This window comes from Oryzias latipes, chromosome 17 (assembly GCF_002234675.1).
Source record: "Oryzias latipes chromosome 17, ASM223467v1".
Classification (NCBI taxonomy): Eukaryota; Metazoa; Chordata; class Actinopteri; order Beloniformes; family Adrianichthyidae; genus Oryzias; species Oryzias latipes.
The window spans coordinates 30,217,379-30,240,266 of NC_019875.2; the positions used below are offsets into that span (position 1 = coordinate 30,217,379).

General features: G+C 51.9%; 2 protein-coding genes across 9 annotated transcripts in view; both read right to left on the minus strand.

Moving 5' to 3' along the window:
* Window positions 1–676: 676 nt before the first annotated feature.
* LOC101166007 (rho guanine nucleotide exchange factor 18) lies at window positions 677–9,376 on the minus strand. Of its 8 annotated transcripts, XM_020711256.2 has the most exons (21): window positions 9,140–9,372; window positions 7,912–8,068; window positions 6,593–6,899; window positions 6,257–6,397; window positions 5,931–6,178; window positions 5,297–5,422; window positions 5,102–5,219; window positions 4,756–5,007; window positions 4,204–4,280; window positions 3,928–4,109; window positions 3,805–3,860; window positions 3,544–3,723; window positions 3,370–3,471; window positions 3,212–3,303; window positions 3,065–3,136; window positions 2,947–2,994; window positions 2,380–2,874; window positions 2,021–2,297; window positions 1,839–1,943; window positions 1,180–1,292; window positions 677–1,082 (listed from the first exon to the last, which is right to left on the minus strand). In XM_020711256.2, exons 3-21 carry the CDS (start codon window positions 6,672–6,674, stop codon window positions 1,065–1,067), a joined length of 2,784 nt encoding a protein of 927 aa, XP_020566915.1. In that variant the 5' UTR covers window positions 6,675–6,899; window positions 7,912–8,068; window positions 9,140–9,372; the 3' UTR covers window positions 677–1,064. The 8 variants fall into 8 exon arrangements, with proteins under 8 accessions (XP_020566915.1, XP_020566911.1, XP_020566909.1 ...); XM_020711252.2 differs by having other exon boundaries at window positions 3,212–3,471; window positions 8,013–8,068; window positions 9,140–9,374; XM_020711250.2 differs by having other exon boundaries at window positions 3,212–3,471; window positions 9,140–9,374.
* A 935-nt stretch (window positions 9,377–10,311) lies between these two features.
* Window positions 10,312–22,888, minus strand: part of LOC101166254 (insulin receptor) — a 39,730-nt gene continuing 27,153 nt past the window's right edge. Inside the window, exons 4-21 of the mRNA XM_004079529.2 lie at window positions 21,803–21,942; window positions 21,543–21,687; window positions 21,249–21,463; window positions 20,600–20,726; window positions 20,277–20,530; window positions 17,109–17,276; window positions 16,228–16,426; window positions 15,885–16,153; window positions 15,628–15,767; window positions 15,119–15,278; window positions 14,709–14,808; window positions 14,565–14,632; window positions 14,093–14,322; window positions 13,903–14,013; window positions 13,410–13,569; window positions 12,062–12,191; window positions 11,770–11,904; window positions 10,312–11,553 (exon numbers count right to left, since the gene is read on the minus strand). Coding sequence (XP_004079577.1) covers window positions 11,196–11,553; window positions 11,770–11,904; window positions 12,062–12,191; window positions 13,410–13,569; window positions 13,903–14,013; window positions 14,093–14,322; window positions 14,565–14,632; window positions 14,709–14,808; window positions 15,119–15,278; window positions 15,628–15,767; window positions 15,885–16,153; window positions 16,228–16,426; window positions 17,109–17,276; window positions 20,277–20,530; window positions 20,600–20,726; window positions 21,249–21,463; window positions 21,543–21,687; window positions 21,803–21,942 — 3,109 coding nt within the window. The 3' untranslated portion in view covers window positions 10,312–11,195. The remainder of the gene's footprint in view (window positions 11,554–11,769; window positions 11,905–12,061; window positions 12,192–13,409; window positions 13,570–13,902; window positions 14,014–14,092; window positions 14,323–14,564; window positions 14,633–14,708; window positions 14,809–15,118; window positions 15,279–15,627; window positions 15,768–15,884; window positions 16,154–16,227; window positions 16,427–17,108; window positions 17,277–20,276; window positions 20,531–20,599; window positions 20,727–21,248; window positions 21,464–21,542; window positions 21,688–21,802; window positions 21,943–22,888) is intronic.

The window sequence follows — 22,888 nt, forward strand, 5'->3', positions numbered from 1 at the left end:
ACATGTGGAGGATATTCAAGAAGATTCAAAATATTATGGGATGGCCACAGGACCTACAGCTTGGTGGCCATTTTGTGACAAAATGTAAAATTTGTCAATTTTTCCACAATATGGGAAAAGAAAACTTTTGCTCTAGGCATCTTCACAGAATTTCACACGCGCCAGTGGGTCAAGTAAAACCAGAAGCAAGGTTTAGTTGACCTTTGACCTCAGGAAGAGGCTGCCATCGTCATCTTATCTTGAGTTTTCACTTTCACAAAAACCTCTGTTGCTAGGGAAATCCACAAATTTTTCTCCTCTGATTCTTCTAAAAATGACACAGATCTGTTCGTCACCCCCAGGCGACCAAAAAATAAAATGGTTGCTATGGAGATCAAAGCATCAGAAAAGCTGCCATTTTGGGAAAATAAAGTGTTTTGTTTTCATAATTTTGTGCAGCTCTGGCCAGGGTGGGAGGGGTGTGTAGCAGGGAGGGCAGGTCAAGGGGGGGAGGGGGGGGGGCTGGGTGGAGGTCAGTGGCGCCTGGGGGCCAAACGGCACTTGCAGCTTTGGTTTTGATGTTTGTTTCTGGCCAGTATCTCAGAGGATTCCTCTGTCAGTTACCGTGGTTACGCAGCTGTCCTGATCAGCACAGAAACTACAAGTCCCACATTTCCATTTACTGAATCAGTCCAAAGAAGGTTGGAGCATCTTTTAATGCTGTCTGGTCAATACTTTACATGAAATCCTAAGTTTGTAAAAATGTTTCCCTTAAACTGAAACTTCTGCACACATTTTCTGTTCTGCACAAAGAATTTCATTCTGATTCTGAAATAAACCTGAGCGTCGATCCTTCGTTCCTCCTCATGACATTAAAACCGAGTCCCAGCCATGAGCGCTTACAAAAACACACTTTCAAAATAAAATTATTTACAAAAAGTCTCTGGAATAAAAAAGCTCTCGTGTTAAATAGTCGTGTAAAGTACAAAAGCCTCGTTGTGACGGAAACGGCCGTTTCCATGACGTCCTCCAACATAAATGTTTGTCTGTCCGTCCCACCTCTCCGTCTCTGAGCTTATTTCAGCTCAAAGAGTTGTTTGCAGCTGAAAGAACAAGAGTCACACGGTCACTGCGCCCCGTCTGCCGCCGCCATGCTGGACCCCGCCTCCAGCCGGCGGCTCCACGCTAAAAGAAAATTACCTTCTCTGCTCCTTTGTCAAGGATCTCTGTGGGGAAGGGCGGGGGCCTGGGGGGAGGAGCTTCCGGGCTGTTGCGCCTCCTGTTCTGAGGAGATCTGGAGGGTCTGAAGGCGTCTGAGGAGCAAACAGCGTCACAAAACATCAGCAGGAGCCCCCAGAAGCTCTGGCCTCACGTCTAAACTGTGAGGGAAGTTCATTTCTGAGGACTGAACAAGTGAATAATAAAAAAACAAAACATTTGTCCTCAGTTTGCACATCTGGGACACAAGGGGGCGCTGCTGCACATCAGTCTTTGAACAGCAGGACCGTCAGATTTCTGTAGAGCTTCAATACCTTCCTCTGAGGCCCAAAGCGCTGTGCACACACCTTTTCCCATCTCTGACCAGAGGCTGACCGCTCTACCGCTATGCCACCATCACCGGTATTGACCTAAATACTGGATCCATGTGTTTCCACACGGCGTCATCCCGACAAACGTTAACGAGTTTCTCTAAACGAGTTCCAGACTCAGCTCTGCATTACTACAGTCTGACTGCACTCTTCTGTGTGTGTTTGTGCATAAGTGTGTGTTGTGTGCTTCCTTTTGGTTTCATAAATGTTGCAGAAATGCTGTGTTTTTTGCGGAGCGGCGCCCTGGGGGGCCGTCCCTCCAGATCCTACCTGGGTTGAGGTTCCTCCTGGGACTGTTGCTCCTCTGAGCTCTCAGGCTGCCTCCCTCCTTCCCCGTCGTTCGGATGGGCAGGACCTCAGTGACGTCGATGGAAGCTGGAAGCAGACGAACCGTCAGAAACGGAACCACCTGACCGGGTTCTGCAGGGTTCTGGACGGCCGCAGACCCAAACCTGCGCTCTGGGCTCTCTGGTGGGTTCTTTTCCCCTTGAAGCTCTTCTCCTTCCCTTTGGTGGCCAGCTTGGTGGGGATCTTCTGCTGGACCCCTGGGGGGTTCTGCACCTGGCTGGTGGTCTTGCTCGCATAGGGGGGGTTGTGCTGCTTGGAGGGACGGCTGCGCATGCTCTCGTTGCGTTGAGGAACCTTGGGGGGGGTGTCGTCAGGTCGAAGGGTCGCCTTTGGCCCTCCTCCGTTCACGCCGAGCGACGGATGAGAGGAGAGACCGGAGGGCTGCAAGGACAGAAGATCGGACGCTGCTCCAGATTTCTTCATTGGTGGAAAAGGTTTCAGAATCTGTTTCCTCCGAACCCACCTGAGAGCCCAGAACCGGGTTCCTCGCCGCAGTCGCATCCTCATAATTGTGCTGTCCCCTCGACAACTTCTGCCTCAGTTTGTCCACACGCTCCCTCTCCTGCCCCAGCCGCCGGTGCTCCTTCTCCACGGAGCGCGTGGCCTCCCTCAGCCTCTCCAGGTCCTGCTGGTACGCCTCCTTCTGCCTCTCCAGCTGGCTCTTCTCCTCGCTCAGCGTCTCCTCCCGCCGTTTGCACTCCTCCTCCCTCTGCTGCAGCTGGGCCTCCAGGACCTCCACCCGCTTCATCTGCCGCTCGCGCTCCTTCTCCCATCGCTGCTGCTCCTCTCGATGCTGAGCCTGCAGCTTGTGCAAGCTGGCCAGGTCCTCCTTCTGCTTCTCCAAGGTCCTCTGCCGCTCCTTCTCCAGGAGCAGGTTGCCATGGTGACGGGGCTGCTTGATCTTCAGCTGAATGGCCTGCTGCAGCTCGATCCTGCTGTCCTGCTTGGCGATGACCGCCTGCAGAACAAAAGGTTCATTCCGAGGATGCCGTCGGATCCTGCGGGAGCCGAGCTTACGAGCCGGTCTTACCTTCAGGCTGTAGAGCGTCTTCACCAGCTTCATGACGACGTCACACATCTGCAGACACACACGGCTGTGAGCGCACACACAAACGGAAACGCACAAAACAAAGACCGAAAAACCGTACGTCTGTCCCGGAGTCGAAACCGGAGCTGGAGGCGCTCCTGTGCTTTGGGGGAGCGTCCACCTCTGCCTCAGCCTGGAATCGACACAGAAATGATATCTGAGGGTTCCAGAGGGGACCCGCAGCTGCAGATGGCGGTTTCTGCCTTACAGGGTCCTCCAGATCTGCAGACGCGTCTGCAGGAAGCGGCTGCTCTCCATGGTCCAGGTGAAGGTCCTCCGCCACGTCGACCGCATCTTCACCTGAGGACAGAAGCCCACCATCAGAGGAGGTCTTAGAGGATCGGCCCGGCTCCTCTTCACCTTTACCCCTCAGCTCCCTGGGCTGCTTGGAGCTCCGCGGCAGCCCCCCCTCTGCAGGAACGTTCGGGTCCATCAACTGCATGAAGAGCATGTTCTGCAGGTTCTCCACTTCAAACAGAGAAGACAACGTTCACAAAGGAGACCCTCAAAACGGAGCCGCCGCCGCTCGTTTCTGCTCACCTTCCTCAATGGCTCCGTTGAGGAGCCCCCCTCCCTGCAGGGCCTCCTTTGTGTCGCCGTGCAGGAGCAGAGACGTGTGGGGGGGTTTCTGGGCCGCCAGGTTCTCGTAGAGCGCGGCAGAGTCCTTCAGCTTCCCGGTCAGACACTCCACGATCTGCCTGTCCCACTTCTGGAGTTGATCTTGGAGCAGCAGAGGGTGGAGCAGCGTCAGCGGCGTCCGTCACGCTCGCAGCTTCACGCCGAAGCTCGCCACCGGCTTACCTTGGAATTGCTGCAATGGTCTGATCTGCTCCTTGTACAGCTCCTCCTCCTGCTGACTGAACACCAGACGGTCAGACGCTGAACCCGTGCAGAAGGGGCGGGTCTCTGAAAGGCCGCGCTCACCTGTCCACGGCTTGTCTGATGAGCGCCATCCAGCGGAGACACTCGTCCTTGGAGCTGCTGTGGAGCTCGTACATCTCCGGCATGGCGGAGGCGCTGACGTAGATCAGGTACATGGCCTTCTCCTCCATGGCCACCTCCCTGACTATCAGCCTCTGCAGAGGAATCACCTGCACTCGGTTTTCCTGCAGAAGTCCCGGGGAAACGGAATGAATGCGCCCATCTTCCTCATCGTCATCGTCAGAGCATCTTCTTTTGATTCTTTCCACCAGGACTCACCATGGAGGCGAACACCAGCTTCTGCTCCTTCTCCTGCAGGAGGAGCAGCATGTCCGACAGCAGCACGGCCAGGACTTCTGCAGGGCGACAGAGAAGCCACGCCCACACTCATTTTTGTCCCTGCACTTATTGGCTATGCCCAAATTCCCTCCCTACTGCGGTTCAGACCATGGCCACCGTTGCCACGCCGTGGATTTGCTCAAGTAAAAAAACGAACAAACAGGAACATTTGACAAAGATCATTTATGAATCCACTGTGTTCCGGATGCAGAGACTTCTGGGAGATTTCTAGGGCTCTGGATTCAGACGACTCCGCAAAATGGCGAACGCTCCAGACAGGGCGCCAAGGAATTTGGACACAACCAACTTTTTGGATTTTCTGAAGATTTCCCACGATGCATTGCGCCTCTTTCACCAGCCTTTCCCCCTTTACCGATCTATTTCTGGAGTTTTTGTGCGGCCGCTTTCTGCAGAAACTTCTCGGTGTGTTTACCGCTTCCATCAAACGCGGAGGGAAAGACGGAGGAGAAGACAACCCAGCGGGACTCCCACCTTTCTGCTTCCCAGACCACTTCCAGGTGAGCGTCCCCTCGTGGAGCAGCGAGCAGCTGCCCTGGATCAGGTCCTCCCTGCGGAACGGGCAGGGCTCTTTGGGTCGGCTCTGCGGCCGGCCCTCCAGACGGTGGCCGATGTCCCTCAGACGGGCCGTCTTCATGTATTCGCAGACGTTGGTGTCCACCTGGGAGATGGCGTCTTTGATCAGCCCCAGACCTTTCTGCAGGCTCCTGTGCTCCTCCGTGTCGGCTGTGGGGGTCGGTCAATAACCGTCTGAGTGACGTCGGTTTGAATCCCGGATCCATCAGCAGGTCAAAGCAAACGTCAAACAGAAGCTTCTCACCTCCGGTGTTCTGGAGGATCCGCTCCACCAGGACGGGATACTTGGTGATGCGCTGGGCCACCAGCAGAAAACACTCGGGGAGTCCCAACCGCCGCACCAGGGGCAGCTGGTCGATTCTCTGCGGGAGGGAGGACGGAGCACGTTGACGTCTTCACTGCTGTGGACGTGGCAGCAGAAACGTGTCGGCGCTCTTACTTTGACGAGGATGTGCAGCTTCCTGTTGACCTGCATCTGCTCTTTGAAGAAGCTGAGAGCTTCAGACTGATGGCTGCAGAAGTGGCTGTAGCTGTGAATCACATGTTCCCCCGCCAGATCTGAAAACTGACAGGAAAGCAGGCGGTTAACCGTCTGCAGGTGGACCCGAACCGGGTCGCCCACGCCCCCAAAGCCGTAGGAGACGCTTCACGTCGTCTTTGTCGGAAACGACCAACACGAGCGGTAGCGGATGTTCAAAGGGAGGAGAGGAGGCCGCCATCTTCACTCCCTAGGACAGCCAATCAGTGCGAGCTGCGTTAAGGGGAGTTTTCCCAGCAGGCAGCGGGTCGCTCTAAAAGCGCCTTAGATTTCCCGCCGCTCAGGTCTGCAGGGAAACTGTAAATAAAAAAAATGGGCGGGTCACGTCCCGCACTGAACCACAGGAACGGTTCTGCTGCAGAACTCACTGATAAGACAAACGGAGCAGCGACCACACGCTTCTTCAGTCTGAGCTGGAATCAGAGGAACCGCTCAGATCCAGAGAACCGGACATTCAGGAGCCGGGAAGCAGCCACAGAAGCGTGTCAAACTAGACACCCTCCTCCTCAGGGGGAGGAGCCGAAACAGGCGTTACCTGGGAGATGAGGATGCTGGCCAGCTGCGCCACGCTGATGACCGCCTGTCCCTCCTGCAGACTCCGGCTCTGGAGCTCCTTCAGGGACAGGAGGAAGAGCTGGTGGAGGCCGAGCAGAGACTCCACGGCGGGGAAGAGGCGCTCCAGGTGGGGGTCGTCCATCTGGAGCGCCTGCCTCAGCTCGTGCATGTAGACGTGGAAGATGATTTTCAGCGTGCGAACCAGGTTCATCTCCGTCTGGATCAGCTCTACCGGAAAAATGCAGAAAAAGGTTTCAGTAAAAGACGAGACAGTGTCTCTCTGCAGAGAAACGGGTCTGAACGCACCATAGATAACGTCCTGCCTCTTCACGGCCTCCTTGCTCAGCCTCTCCAGAACGTTCTGGTCCACGGTGAGGCTCCAGGACTCCGCCTCCAAGTTCTGGGCGTCAGACTCCAGACCTTTTTGCAGCATCGCATAGTGATGCTCTGCAGGGCAGCAGACGCTTTCAGTTTTCTTCTGAGTTTCACGGCTTCAATGACGATGGAAACAGCTGATGGTTTCATTACCCAGCATGCTCGTCGATAGACGAGCATGCTGGGTAATGAAACCATCAGCTGTTTCCATCAAAGCTATGAAGGTCTCGTTTGGAAAAGGTTAGCCTGGCCTGACCAGCCGCTCACCTTCAAAGTTGATGGACTCTGCAAAACCCAGAGACTGGGCGTCCTCGGGGGGGGGTCTGAAGCGGCTGTCGGGATTATCCATGTGTTCCGATCCGTGCAGGACCAAGTCGGGATTAAAAAATGTGGTCTGAAGGCAGAAGTTTCTGCTCCTCCAGAAGGAAAAACCAAGAAACCAGACGAGAGGAACATCAAACCTCGCCTTCCTATCAGGGGAAGGTTAAGGGGCGGAGCTCTGTGTGGGGGCGGCGGTCATGCCTGATGTACTGAACCGGGCAGGAGGGCCATCGGGGGTCTGAGGACGCACACTCTGCACAGAGACCAACAAAGAAAAAAAACGTCACACAATCCAAACGTCGGACTGCAGAGAGGAACCCTGGAGACGCCACAGGAGGATTCCTGTAGTCAGAGTATTTTTTAGTCATTTATTTATTTAGACTTTTATTTGTTTTAGTATTTTGCTGCTGTTATTTGCTGCGACCCAAAATAAAAACAAAAATCAAGGCGTCACGGTAACTTTAACCCTGAAGAACACGAGGAATAAGACGTCCTTCTTTCATTTAATTTGACTAAAAATGTGATTAATACTTTAGAGTAGCAGAAATTAACAGCATTATATAATAATAATAAATAAAATCGAAAAAAATTAAAGAACCTTTACGTAAAAACAAAAACTGGGTAAATTGACCTTTGACCCTGTGGGTCTCCAGGGTTGATTTACATTTAGTTACATTTTGTTTAAAATAAGAAAATAGAAAACGACCTTTCAAAACAATGAATAGAAATTATTTTAACATAAAACATCTGATTTGTGTGTGCTGGGGGGGGGGGGGGGGGGGGGGGTGTCACGTTCCTACAGTCAAAGTCGCTCCGTCTGCTTCCTGTTAATCATTCATCCCGTCAGGTTTCATGTTTGAACACGAGGATCGTTGTTTGGATGGAAAAGGCGGTTTTTCCACCAGTAAAACCAGAACAGAGAAGAACCTGAGCGGCCCGACCCGCTTCTGTCTGCTGCCAGGACGTGTTTGTCTAACCTCGCTCACGGACAGAGAGGACGCGGTTTCACTGCGATTCCTTTCAGGTGACAACATCTGTTTCCCATGTGAGGCGTTTCCATCAGATTCCTGTTCAAATATTCCTCTCATTTGGAGAAACCACCTGCAGCCGCTGCCTTTTAGTTCTCGGTAAAACCAGTGTTTTTTTTGGACACAGATGTTTTGCAGATAAAAATCTGTTCAGCAGAGATGAACAGATTCATCACGAAAACAGTTTTATCTACAAAACAAAGTCTGCTGACTCATCGTTTTCAGAGAGAAGGTAACCTTGGAGACGGAGGAACGTCCGGCTGCGCAGCTGCAGGCGGGGAACTGGTTTGTGGGAGCGTCTCAGAGCTGGGGAGGAAAAACACGAGGACCTCTGTCACCTGTGCAGGTAACTCTGAGGCATCAGGGCCGCGTGCAGCTTCTGCCCCAAACGCCACTGTGGAGAGAGCAGAAAACTTTATTGATCCGAGTGGATGGAAACAGGAAGTGGGCAGAATCGACCGAACGGAGCAGAGAAGCTGCTGATGCTCACGCCTCAGAGCTGAGGAGCATCAGCTCAGCAGCCGCAGCTGCAGACGGCAGCCGCAGTCGCAGACACACCTGCAGCAGCAGAGCCGCCCACCTGCAGGCGATGGCGAGTTCATCTGAGACTTTAGTTGAGACCTCAGGGGCATGTAGATCAACCCCCCCCCCCCCCCCACACACACACACGTATATAAGGGGGGGGGGGCGCTGATTTAACGTCCTGAAAGTGTTTAGAATAAAAGTTCAACCCCCTCACATCAGAGGGAAAGAAAAAAAATCAGAAATCCTCCCTGAACTTCTCTCTAAGCGCGTGCGTGTGGTTTCCTGCAGCCACACCTCAAACGCGTCACGCGCACGTGGGTGGAGGAGCCGCGAGACAAAAACAAGACCGGCAGGTCCGCCGAGTTTTCCAGCGGATCCACAGGTAAAACCGCAGCTTCTGCTGGGGGGGGGCAGGTTCTCCTGCTGGTCGTCAAGGCAACGGCGGCGAACAGCTGACAGCCCCCCCGCGGACACGACCACAGGTAAGTCTTAAAATTGCGGTTGTGTCGGAAACGCCCGCGCGCACCTTCATGAGTCTGCACGTGCGCTTATTCCTCTGAATCACCTGTCAGAGAATCCAGGTGATTCAGGAAGATCCGAAGCAAATCAAAGCAGCCAAACGGATCAGAACCGAGGAGATCCGGCAGAAGGTGATCAGAACCGGTTAGGTTTTCTTCACCTGCAGAACAGAAGCGCGTCATCCAGACGGCAGAACCTCCACGTCACGTGCCGCAGGTGAAGGCGGATTCCACAGGTGTTTCTTTCACCTGAACCTGAGCATCGCTGCACAAATGTGCCCGTTGCGGTGGCGCGCGTGCGCTCCCCCGCGGGTGCGAGCACCTGTCAGGTGTCTAATGACCCGAACGCGCCGGTGAAACGCGGAGATTCCCGGACAGGGACCTTTCCGTTTCAGGTCAGCTGTTCCCGGTAAAGACTTCACCTTCACGGACTGAAGAGGCTTCCCTTCCAGGCGGAGGAGAACCGACGGACGGAGGAACAAGTGCGAGAAAAGAGGAGGAGAAAAGGAGGACAGGAAGAAAAACACGGAGGCGGCGTTTAAAGAGAAATCCAGTGACCCTCCTTCCCTCTAAGCATTCTGGGAAAAAAACACTCCATTCGTTGGAAGCAAAACAAAAATCTCAAACTCCTCAAAAGTCACTTTTGTTTCTAAACCAGAAGAAAAAATGGTTTTATTGTTTTTAAACGAGATTTAAAAAATAAACTTGGAAAACTGATTTAATCCACGAAACCAGTAAACTAACCAAAGTAAACCTTAATCAGCTCACCTGTCCTGACCCCATCATTCACGTCTGAAGACCCTCAGCAAGAAGTAGTCTGAGTACCACAACTATAATCAGTAAACTTGAACTTTATATTTTTACATGGGAGCCGTCCGTCCGTGAAACCAGGGTTCGAATCCGGGCTGCTCCCTGTTCCCTTCTGTGCCGGTCCCAAGCCCGGATACATTGAGAGGGTTGTGTCAGGAAGGGCATCCGGCGTAAAACATTGCCAAGTTAACCATACGACGACTCCTCGAAAGAGAGGTTGTTTCGCTGTGGCGACCCCTGATGGGAAAAGCTGAAAGAGACCGACTTGAACTTTTTATATACCATTTAAATAAATGTTCCACTTTATTCTGAAGTAGTATTCCGGTTACTTCCTTCACGCACCAACTTACTATACTTATACTCAAGTTTACTTCAAGTGTAGTACTTTTTGCTTTGAGCTGCTTTGACTTTTGTGGACTTTGAATGAACCAAAAGGTGAAATGAAAGTGAAAAGTCCTGACAGACGTGACTAGAGAGCAGATCACGAGACTCCGCCCACCACCAATCAGTGACCTTACCTGGCTCCAGCTGTTAATCAACACTAAATACTTGCTGGAAAATGTTCCTCGGTGAAAGTGTTGACCGGTCACCATGGTAACCCCGGAGGTAAAAACCTCAAACCCTGCTGTGCTGCAGCAAACGAGCAGGACTCTGCTTCCTTTCTCTGTCCTGGTTCTGGTTCTGGTCCGGGTGAGCGACGGCGTGCAGGCTCCCGGACCCGCCGCCTCCTGACCTTCCTGCGGTAACGCCTACGGCGGCGTGAAGGAGAGTCCGCTCACAGACGCATCGTTTACAGCACAAGTTTAATTGATCTGATGGTGACACATCTGCAGCTGAAGGCGCCACACACACCGTCCACGCCCACATCCAGGTGTGGGCGGGGCAAAAAGAACAAGTGCTGATGGTTGATGACAGAGTCCAACAAAAAAAAAAAAAGCTAATTAGTCCCATTTCTGCATTAGAAAAAAAACAAACATAAGAGAATAACATTTAAAAGCTTTTTCTAAGCAGGAATACCTACAGAATGACGACAACTATGTACAAAAACATCATGTTTGCATCATATATATATTTATCTTTTTATATCCTCTAAAACCTCTAAATTAGACCAACAGCTCAGGTCAATCTGATGATGACAGCACTTTAAATATCCTTCAGCTGTGAATATGAAAACAGAGGAAAACCAGAATCTGTAAATAAATAAAAACAAGCCAACGGGGGTTTGAGTCCACTGCAGTGGGGAGGTCAGCCGCTGCCCCACCGGATCAGCAGGACCCCGGACAGTCCAAACACAGACGGAGGCCACAGACAGAAGAGAAGGGCACTTTTTCCTTGTAGGGCAGACGCTACTGCTGGGTAAAACCTGACGGGCCGGGTGGCGAGATGGCGGCCTGGGCTGGAGGGAGGGGGCGGGGTTTAGCAGCTTTCTTGTTTGTCAAGAGTTTGTTTCACAGTTGAATTTAAAAATCCACTCAGACGAGCGGAAACTTGGCATTTTTCTGTACGGTTCCCGAGCTACGATCCAGAAAACGGATTCGTCCGTGGAGACGGCGGCGCGGCCCTGGGGGGGTGGGGGGGTTCTCGCTGTAGTGCGTTTGTGGCATCTGGAGACAGAAAGAAGGTCCTGAGATATGTGAGGTGAGTGATGAAGAGCGGTCCGCCGGCGCGTTAGGAGGGGCTGGAGCGGGGCAGGGCCAGTATCCGTCCGTTGTTCTTCACGCCGTTCATGTGTGTGAAGGGGATGTGGTGCTCCTCGTAACTGCCCCGCAGGCCCACGGGCGACGCCTCCTCCCGCTCCGAGCACTGCTCCCTCTGCGAGTAGGAGGAGGGGTCCAGCGGGATGCTCTCCATGTTCTCCATGTCCAGGTCGAAGTCCTCGCTCTCCGGCGGCTTGTTCTCCTTGCTGTAGAAGAAGGAGACCTCCTGGAAGGAGGGGTGCAGGTCGTCCCGCAGCATCTCGATGATCTCCTGGAAGGCGGGCCGCATTTTGGGGTTGTACTGCCAGCACATCTGCATCAAGTTATGCCTGTGGGGGAGGAGGAGAGCAGACGCTCAGCGACGTTTGGGATGGGAAAGGAGAAGTGCCCTGGTGGCGTCAGGAGCCGGAACTTTTGGGATCAGCCGGGATCTCGCCTGATCCCATCAGCTCTGTGGGATCAGGTCGTCGGCGGAGCGCCAGAGTGACCTTTAAAGCCCACAAACCTGGTTCCACCTGCGGGTTCTGGCCTTCCGTCATACTTACAGTCTGTCCGGACAGTTCTCGGGCCGGTCCAGGAACCCCCCCTCCATGACGAACTTCAGAACCTGCTCGTTGGACAGACCCTGGTACGGCTGCTCCGCCAGCGTGCTGATCTCCCACAACACCACCCCGAACGACCTGAGCGGCAGTCGAGAGCAGAAGGAGGCCGGGGTTAGGACGCAGCGAGCACGGCAGGTCACCCGAGGCCGGACTGCGGCTCTCATCTCGTTCAGAAACGTCACAGACGTTAAAGCTCGCAGTCTGATGAGACTTCTGTGGGTCAAAGGTCACTGACCAGCAGTCTGAATGTGCTGTGAAGACGCCGTCCTTCAGAGACTCGGGCGCCATCCACCTGACGGGCAGCAGCCCCTTCCCGCCCTTCCGGTAGTAGTCGGTCTCGTAGATGTCCCTGGTCATCCCGAAGTCTGGAAAACGGGATCAATGAATATCCAAACACATTCTTCTGATCTGCACCCGCCTCCAAAACATCACCTTCACATGGGGGGTGGGGGTTGATTGATCCCAGGGGCAATACTTTATGGGCTTTGTACCCCCCTGTAGGCTCTGGGTGACAAGCCAGACTGCCCTGGAGGCCCCTTGGGGGGGACAGACAGAACCTTCCTGACAGACCAGGAAGGAGCGTCTGTATAAAAGGGGGTGTGGCCATCTTTGCCTACCTTAAGCCCCGCCTCTACATTAGCAGGAGAAAGTCAATGGATGAACTACACCAAAGTTGTCTGCTGTGTTAGAGTTTCCTCAGTTTTCAATCAAACATTTCTGGATTAGAAAAACTCCTTTTTTAGTCGCACTTTGAACTGAATGCCGTCTCTCAAACTTCCACCAGAGGGCGACAGAGTCCAGAAATGTGCACAGGAAAAGGCTGTAGAATTCAGTGGGAAAAGGTTTGGTCCCTGCCCCAAAAGTATTCTATCAACAATAAAATTAAAGACATTTCTTTGAAAATTCCTCATAAATTTTATCCAGTGAAACTTTTCTTTACCAAGTTTATAAAAAGATCTGGACATAAACTGTTCATTTCCTCATTCCTCATCAGGTTCCTCATCTTTTTTGGGGTTTTGCTCCTTCACTCAAGTATTTTGGAAAGATTTGATAGATTTTGTAAGATCTCATCTATGTTAAGATTATGGGCATATTATTTTTGGATATTTTACACAGGAGAGACTTAATGCAGAGAAAATATACGTAGTTAATTTACTTATAATTATGGCTAAATACTTTTTTACACAAATGTAAATATGCTATAAAAAACAAGATTCTATGTTTTCCAGAAAGAAATGGCTCTGTATGTAAACAATATAAAATCCTCCACCAACAAAAAAGCTGTTAGAACAGATGAAACATGATCACTTTAGAAACTTTAACAGATTCCTTTGCCTTTTTTCTTATTTTTTTATGCTTAACCTGTTTTCAATTGTTATGACGTGAAAATTGTTTTTTGCACACAGTGAGGAGTTTTGTATTTGGTATTTTGTAAGTGCAATATTTGTTAATAAAGTTAAAAGAAAAAGCTGGCCTCCAAAACCCTGGTACAGGAGGAAGGAGGTGTAGGAGGTGTAGGACACGGATGGATGGATGGATGGATGGATGGACGGACGGACGGACGGACGGGAGGAAGTCCTCACCTCCGATTTTGACGGTCAGGTCGTGCGCCACCATGCAGTTCCTGGCGGCCAGGTCCCGGTGAACAAACTTCTTGGCGTTGAGATAAGCCATTCCGTCCGCGATCTCAGCCGCCATCTGGATCATCTCCTTCAGGGTGGGGGGCGGACGGCCCGGGTTATTCTGAAGGACACGACGGACACCACCCCCATGACTACCCTTCATTTGGATTGTTTCTTGGGAAGTGAAGCGGTGCGTGAAAACGATCAGGTGGATTAAATCAGCTGATGTTCAGCCGCCTCAGAGAGGAACAGACGGACGTTCCTGCTCTCTGCCTCCAATGGGACGACGTTTAGGAGAAGCCAAATGATGCAGGAACATCCCACCGTCAGATGTTTCAGGGCTGCTTACCTCAGATTTGGTGATGAGTGTCAGTAAATGTGAAAACAGAACTATAACATCTACAACAACGTCAGACGAAGCTCCGCCCCATGAAACCAGGTGATCCAAACTGACCTCGGCATCTGGCCGCAGAGAGCGCAAGTAGCTCTTCAGATCCCCGTGGGTCATCAGCTCCATGACCACCAGGGTGGGCTGTCCCTTCGACACGACGCCCAGCAGACGCACCTGACAGGTGACAGACAGGGGTGGGGTCAAAGCCCGCTGGGCGTTTGGACCCCAGGTGGAGGGTGGAACGGTTCTGTACCACGTGGTGGCAGGTGAAGGCCTTCATGACCGACGCTTCGTTCAGGAACTCGATCCTCTCCCGCAGGCTGGCGGACTCGTTCACCGTCTTCACGGCGACGTGCGTCTCCCCCTCCCCCTTCACGATGTCTTTGGCGAGGCCTTCATAGACCATCCCAAAGGAGCCCTGGCCCAGCTCCCTCAGGATGTGGATCTTGTCCCGGGGAACCTCCCACTCGTCCTCCTCGTACACTGTGGACAATTTCAGAGACGCTCTCAGAGAACTTCTGCAACACCGTCAATGCGAGGAATGACGGAAGCCGTGAAGGGACACACGACACGTTGGCTTCAGATTTGACAAAGTGTCCCTAAAAGCCGAGTCCCTTGGTGACAGAAGCTGAGGATGTTCTGCTCTTCGTCGCATCCATCTGCTGATCTGAACTGAGGCTGAGCAGAAAGGTTGGGGGAGTCGGGGTTTTGAGAGTTCTGCTCACCGTCGTTGGCACTGAGATACTCAGGGTTGGAGGAGGCGTAGATGGGTCCGCTGGGACCCTGGGTTTGGCTTCAGAGGGAAGAAGGACAAACCGATTAGCAACAAGTCAACGTCGGATCCTGAAGACGGCGTGACGGCTGCGTACTTCTTCTTGAACACGACGAATCCCGCCACGGAAACGAGCAGCAGCAGCACAAAGCAGATGATCGGCCCGATGATGATCTTCACCACATAGAGAGGATCACCTGTCCCAAACACCCCCCCCCCCCCCAACAGAGCGTCACATTTCAGGTGAAGAACAACAAACAGCCGTTTCTGAGGGAGGAAGACGAAGATGACCGAGCTTCACTAAGTCTGCATGTTCTGACAGGAAGCGATCTTTACAATCTCAAAAGGACAACAACCGTTGACAAATAACGACCAGAAAAATCCTTGGACGTTGTTATAAAATGTTAAACACAACATTATAAGTTTAATGATGTCATGAGCCCATGACGGTCCGCCTTCCTCCCCAGACGGTCAGAGCTCCTCAGAGCCAGCCAGACTCCCACTCACTTAGATCCTGGACATAGAAGAAGGAAGGCTGAGTCCACGACCCGTTCCCAGCCAACGAGGTGGCTCTGATCTTCACAGAATAATTCCCAGGATGCATCACTTTCAGCTTGCAGCCATGCATCTTCTTGTACATTTTCCTGGAGACGCAGTAGTGCAGGTCCTGCAGAAGCAAACAGCCAGCGTCAGGTGGAACCATCCCTCCATCATCTCCCCACGAACACAAACATCTGCTCCTGCACAACAGCTCTCAGTCCCTCACGTCAGGTATTCGGATGCTTCGTCTCCATGGCAACTAAAACAGTCCATTAGCGTCAACAAAGCAGTAGCAGAAAATCTGGTGTCTGTTATTTTCTGTCCTGCTCTGAAGGAATGAGGGAGTCACACGTGTGACGGATTTAAGGAGAAGGTAAACATGTCTGTCTGGGTTCAAACCCAGACGCCTCTGCATCTAACACACAGCCGACGCACAACAGGTGGTTCTATGCGACTGTGCACATGCATGCACTCACCTCAGAGTCCACCAGTCTTTTGTAGATGACCTCATACAGGATGATGATGCCGTTGGGGGTTGCTGGTTCCTGCCACTCAATGTGAACTGTGTTTTCTGTGACCTCAGATCTGATGGGGCCCAGGATGTCATCGGCTTTTTCTGCAAAGAGGCGACAGCACTTTGTCACTCTGTGACCGTCGGTTCAGCTCAACTCTCCCCTCTCTCCGTCTTTGTTCTCAGCAGGCAGCTGTGTGACGGCCGTGTGTGCTGGCTGACCTTCTGGCATGGTGCGGGCGCTGACGAAGGCCGCCATGCTGCAGGTGGGTATGGCTTTGTTGCAGGCGTGGATCTCAATCTGGTAGCTGGTGAAGTGCCTCAGGTTGGAGATGACGGTGGACTCCTTGGCGTGGACAGTGACCACAGTCTTTGTGCTTTCGAAGGTTTTTTCGTCCTCGTCGGGGATGCCGGTGGGGCTGGGGGCAGTTGTGAGGAAGGGGAGCGTCTGATTGGCCACCCCCATCGCAGAGCGCCGCTGTCTGGGGCGCCTGGACAGAGCAGGGAACAGTTAAAGCTGTGGAAGAGCCTGGGCTGGACCAGCAGAAGGAAGCGTCAGTCTTACTTGATCTCAAAGACTTCGTTGTGGAGGTAATTCTCGAAGGTCTTGCGGTACTCCGAGTCCTCCTTCTCCTTCTTCAGCTCCTTGTCCGTTTTGGGGCAGGTGCAGCACTGCTTGCCCTGGCCCTCCTCCTCCGTCTGGTTCCACTTCTTCTCTTCCCCGCTGTCCACCTGAGTGGGCACGCGTGACGGCAGCTTCATGCCTGTGGACACGCCAGCAGAAGAGGTTGGGATGGCGCGATGCAACAGACCTGAAACGCGCGCACGTTCTCAGGGCACGTCTGCCGTTGTCCTCTGCAGGTCAGCAGCCCCTAAGGTGGAGACGACCGCGTGAAGGAAAGTCCTACTCTGTGCTAACGCGGATGAGGTCTGACAGCAGGACGGAGAGCGAAACGCACTACCCCGATACGCGGCGATCTATAGATTTAGCTTCAGCCGCTTCAATCTTAGAAAATACCCGCAGACGTTCAGGTGGAGGTTAAAGCCCTGCAGGTCGTTCTTCACCATCACTGGGAAATGGAGGCTCCTGCATGTGAACGGCTCAGCCTCCACTGTCATTCAGCCGGAGGAGGTTTGCTTCTCTGATCAGGATTCTCCAGCTTGAATGAAGTCTGGAGGCTGTCCGTGGTTTTTAAGGAGGGACAGCAGAACCTCCAGAACCTCTGCTGCAGGAGCAGTTCCCATGAAACCCCGGCAGAGGGCAGTCGGGGCTTCAGGAGAAACCCAGCAGCAGATGAATGTCTGCACAGATTGGAGCGGACATCAAAACAAAACCTGATCTTGTTTTTTGGACTTCCTGCAGGAAAAGATGCTTTTTGTTCCAAACACATGATAACGTTTCATAAATTCTGCTCCTTCTTGGCCTAAATGGTTGCATCTTCTCACCCTTCTGGCAGTAGTCAAACTTGTAGAGCTCGCTGGCTTCAGGCTGGCGCTGGTAGAAGACCAGGTAGTGCGTGATATTCCCGTTGGGGTCGTTGGGAGGTTTCCACTTCAGGATGATCTGAGAGGAGGAGTTGGAGGAGGAGATGGGGTCCAGCGGCACCGAGGGTCCTGCAGAGAAACCACAGAATCAACAACGGCTCATGGCGGGCTGCAGCTCCCAGAAGAACCCGAGCGGCGCCGTCCAGACGTCACATCAAACGAAACGTCACACAAAAACGGCAGCAAGAACAGGAGGTTTGTCTGCAGAACCTCAGTCTGAAACGGGTCTGGGCTTCTCCGGCAGAACCTTTTACTGCAAGTCAGAACTGGACTGAGCTGGACTGACTCAGCTCCGATAAACACAGGTCAATTCAGACGCCGTTTTCTGCGATACGGACGCCGCCATGTTGGAACCAGATGTGGTCAAAGAGCAGTGATTGGTCCGACTCGGTCTCATCATTCCTGCCTGTTGGAAGGCCACGCCCCCTACCACTTTAAAGGGGCCCACATGAAATCATTTAAACGTTTTGCTGGTCGGACGTGGGGGCCCGCAGGCTCCGCCTACTTTTATTGAGGCATCTGATTGGTCAGTTTATAAGTTGAACTACAGGAAAATCAGGATTGACAAGAAGTTGTTAAAAAAGGTATCAGATCCAATTCTGACCAATAGAATGAGCTGTTTGTTTCTCTATAGCCACTTCCTGTTTGGAACACCAAGGGGGAGGAGTCAGTTCTCTGATACAATCACTAAAAGCCACCAAAGTGATCTTAAGGTCACCACATTCTCCAACAATTCTGGCTGGATAAAAATGTTTTTGTTGGTTTTTCCTCTAAACACGGATGGAGCCTCTGTAAGAACTCCAGACATCTCTGAAGACAACAACCTACATTTGCTAAATCCTCCCCTTCACTACGACGCTCAGAGGAGGAGTTCTGACAGTGTTCGAGTTCCTCTCAGACTTCTCCAGAACTAAACTGGACCCGGAAACAGATTCAGACCCTTGTTGTGGTTCTGCTCCATGAATGATCCGGATCGTGTTCCCATTCATCCCGCATGCAGACATGAGGATGTTCCAAACGAGGAAAACAGAACGTTGTTGTTGTTTAACTCAAATGAACTAAAGAAACCGTGCAGCTGATTCCAGGTCAGAACATCAATGTTTTTGCCTCTTCGTCTCTCACGGTGTCGTTATGTCGACTCATCAAAAGGTTGTTTGCCGTGAACGCGGCGGCGTGTGCTGGTACAAATCCACAGATGAATCACAGCCGCAGTTCAAAGACTGAACCCGCTTTGCATTCTGTGAGGCACACAAACAGGCTTCCTGGCACAGCGGGCTGTGGTGCAGCGGCCCGTGAGGGTTTTCCCCTGCAGCTTTCACGCCCTGCGATTTATGCAGATCAATGTCTGAATGCACCAAATCGGGTCTTTAGGCCCGACCCGCGTCCTGGATGTGTTCTTTATTATAAAGAAACTCCCGTTTGGTTTATGGCTGAACCTGCCGACCTTTGACCTCTCTGCAGCTGCTTTTCTGCTCAGCCTGCTGTCATGTCCGAAACCTCACCGCTGCTGTCCATGAGGGAACTTTCAGGAGGGAATCAGCGGTCAGAAAAGTAACCAGTCAGACAGATCATCTTCCGGCCCGTCAGTCGCGTCCTCGGAGAACCGCTTCCTGTTAGAAACGCCACTGTCCTTCCCGCAGGAGCGACGGCTCCTCGTCTACGTGGACGGAATGAACTCCAGCTTCACGCTGAGATCAAATCAGGCCTGGATGAAGGTCAGGTTTTCACTCGGCGATTCTTTTTTTGGCGCTCCTGCCCTGAGGTGCGGCAGCGTTTCCAGGGTAACGGTGATTCACTGTCACAGCACCGTGACGTCCTCGCTGCCCCAACAGCGCGCCGGTCTGACCACCGATGTACGGCCAAAACGAAGCTCACGTCTCTGTGAAGCTGCAGAGACGGAGGATAAATCAGCGGCGCCTCATCGCGTCGATCAAAGGATGTGACGGCAGATCGCCGGCCATCAAAGATAAAAATGTGTTTTCAAAAACAGGTGGGCGAATCATCATCTGCAGACATGACTTGAACGGCCACTTGAACATTATCTTCACTGTGTTCACCTACACTGCATGCACTTCCTTTGTTCCTTCTCCTCTAGGCGGGCGGCGGGTCTTCTGCAGCCCCTGCCCCCCGCCGGGCAGAAGCCCAGCGCTTCTCGAGGGCCGCCGCTCGCTGAGCCGTGGTCAAGCCAGCATCGCTTTATATTACAAGATTTACACAGCTTTCTGTCTTCAGAATAAAACGCCTCATTACTACAAAAATAAGATCACACAACAAAGATTTGTGTACTCTTACTGTGTAGTTTGTGAGTTTTTGCTGTGGTCCATAAACCAAGTGTGGGCGCCTCTGTTGGAGATGATGCCATCAAAGGACAACACATCTGAACGTTTCTGTCTTTATTAATCATCCCGAAACTTCCTGTTTGTCACTTCCTGCTGGGCTCGTCTGCCGTCGCCTGATGTGGGCTTCAAACAGTCCAGACGTCAGGAAGCATCTGCATCTTCTGCAGACTTCACCTATAAACATATCGTGTTTATGTCCTTCCATGACTTCTGACACCTGATTCAGTCTCTGCAGAAGTTCTGCTGCAGCCTCCAGGGGGTGGGGTGGGAGGTGGGGGGGTGTTTCTACCTGGCCGCTCAGACAGTCTATAAACCAGCTCTTTGCAAAAAAATAAAAATAAAACCAACATTGTTAAGGTCACCTGGGTTCAGGAAGCACTTTTGTGTTCACCTGGACCTTCTAACATGTGGACAAGACCAAGAAAGTCCACTGAAGTCCACCTTGATGTGGGGGGGGGCTCCAACAGCCTCCAGCTGAGTTTGACCCCACCCACTACACAGATGACTGATAATCTGTCAGTTTAACAAACCAGATTATTCAGGTGGATTCAGAGTCACTGCTTTCAGTTCTGACAGAAAAAACAAACTCTGGAGTAATCCTAAAAGTATTGCCTCCCTACTGCGGTGTGAGATTAAAAAATTTGCTTAATCCTTGTTTTCTGCAGCAGAAACTGGGCAGAAGCTCTTGTGAAACTCTGTCCAGAGACAGAACAGCTGGAAACCTTCTTACTGGTGGCGTTGGTGCGCACGTAGATGATCTCGCTCTTGGCCCCGTTGACCTGGTGCTCGTCAGAGGCGGACAGCTGGGTTTTCACCATGATGGCGTACTGAGTCCACGGCTTCAGCGGCATGATGAGGTGACCGGGCTCCGTCTGGTCCTTCTCCCCCTCCGAGGCTCGCCGTGGGGGGTCCACGTCAGCGATCACCCAGCTGTTGGAGCCGCAGGCGTCCTGCCCGTCAAACTCCGTCACGTTCTGGAAAGGTCTGGGGACGGAGACGAGCGGTTAGTCTGGCGCTCTCTGGACCTGCTCTGGAGCAGCAAACTGGACTTACGCCTCTTTGTAGAGCACCATGAAGCCCAGCAGGTCCCTGAAGTCTGAAGGCCAGAAGGGTTTCCACTTGATCATGATCTTATCGCTCATGGTCCGAATCTGGGTGAAGGTCAAGACGTGGTTTTCACCTGACAGCCAAGCAAACCCAAAAGACGAGAGTTTAGTTCCAAAGGCAGCTTCTTTATTTATCAGAGGAGCCTTCAGGAGAAAACATTTTTGAGAAGGTGTTTTAATCTCAGCAGCCCCCCAGGACCTGCAGCTCAAAGGCGTTAAAGAAGGTCCAGACGTTAGCCTGATCTTTTGCACACGTTTCTAAAGGGAATCGGGTTCCTCCGTCAGGTTTGACTTATGGAAATCTGCCCATCTGCTGGTGACACGTTAACCTTCCCCTGAGAGTTCAAATGAGCTGATTTTCATTTGTACTCCACTTCTCCAGGCCCCGCCCACCTCTGACATCACTGCGCCGTGTTCAATAAGCACTTTGACCGGAGTTTGTTCTTAGTCAGGACGTTATGTGCAAACACACAACAGGAAATGACTGTGGCGGCAATAACCGACACTGTTTGCATCTGTTGCAGCGCAGACATGCGGGTGTCTGTTGCCATAGTAACCCCTGAGACAGGGACACGTCTGCAGAGCCGGTTTCTTACATGAGGCCCGGTCTCCGTTGGTCTTTAAGGCGATCTCGTTCTTGACGCGTCTGTCCTTCAGCCCCGTCACCTCCTCCATCCTGCGGATCTCCGACATGCAGAGTTTGGAGTTGTAGTGGAAAAACATGCGACCCTGCAGGATGGCCAGCTTGTGTTTGGACCAGTCCCAGAGCTGTCGCAGGTTCTGGTTGTCCAGAGCGTAAAACGAGTAGTTCCTGTCAAGAAACGTGCGTGTTAACCATCAGAGTGAGACCTGTGAAGGAAGTTGGCGTTAGGGGAAGGAAATACGCTCACCCCACTTCCTGTTCTTCCCCACGAATGACCCGCAGTTTGCGAAAGAACGAGAGGGACACGAGGGCGTAGGAACGCCGCACCGTCAGGTACCCGGTGATCTCCTCCAGCTGGCCCAGACTGGCCTCCAGCTCAGCTGCGATGTTGTCTGCAGAGAACATGAGGGACGTCTGCTCGCTGCGGAAAACATCCTGCTTCCTCTGAGCATCAATTGACGTTGGGAGGTTTTCATCTCCTGCATGTCCTGCAAAGCAGATACTCACTTCCTCCCCGCAGGTTTATGACCAGACTCCCGTTGAGGATGGTGCAGCCCCTCAACGCCTGGGCGGCCGTGACCGAGTCCACCGTCTTCAGACCGATGCACACCTTAGGACACAGGCCTGCACAGGGGCTGCAGTTGAGCCTGCAGGGGGAGGAGAGGAGCGTCTTCTTGTGGTTTGCAGTTTATAGAACAGTTTATCACAGTCAAAGCTTTAGAATCACCTCTGTGGACAAAATGTGCTTTTCCTTACACAAAAGTCTTTGGCTGAGCATTAAGAGCCCCCCCCCAAGCCAAAAAAGCCCTTTGAAAAATATGAAGGTCAGACTAAACCTCAGGCTTCACCTGTAAACCCAGAAAATAAAACTGAACTTTCCTGACCTTTGCCCTCTTTGGTGTTCAGTCCTGACACTCATAACTTGGAGGCGCTCTGCTTATCCTGAGGGGGCTTTCATTTCCAGAGCTTAGCTTAAAGCCAATGGGGGTGGGGGTGGGGGGGGGGGATGAGGAGGACCAGAGGGAGGATGAAGGTCCAGCAGACTGAAAGCGCTTTAGCCTCAGAATATGGACCTTTATGCATATACAATTGCCTAATCAATTATTGAAGGTGGTTAAAGTGATTGATCTGTAATTATATTCAAAAATCGATTCATCATTTCTTTCTGATGAAAAATAATTTGCACATTTTTAACTTTTGATACTTGATTTGCAAATGCTATAAGGATTTCTGAAACAGTGTTCTGTCTGTTTTTTCTGATATAGATTTATTTTTAATAATAGTCGTGATTTTTCTAATAAAAATAATCTGTACTTATTTCAGATAACTGATCTGCCACGTTGATTTATAAGATAGAGTTATGTCTATTTTTATCTAATTATTAAGTAATTCATCTTCTTCTTGTGATTTATTGATACTTTCCTAATTCTGTCTGTTAAAAGTTATGAACCGGATTCTGATAAATCGTGTAAATGTTTACGGTAGAACAGGGTGGGATTACATAAATTCACTTCCTTCCTCTCCCTTTCAAATCTTTGATTTAATGTCTAATTATCCAAAGTTTGATGCGTCTCTGTATGAATGTATAGCTGC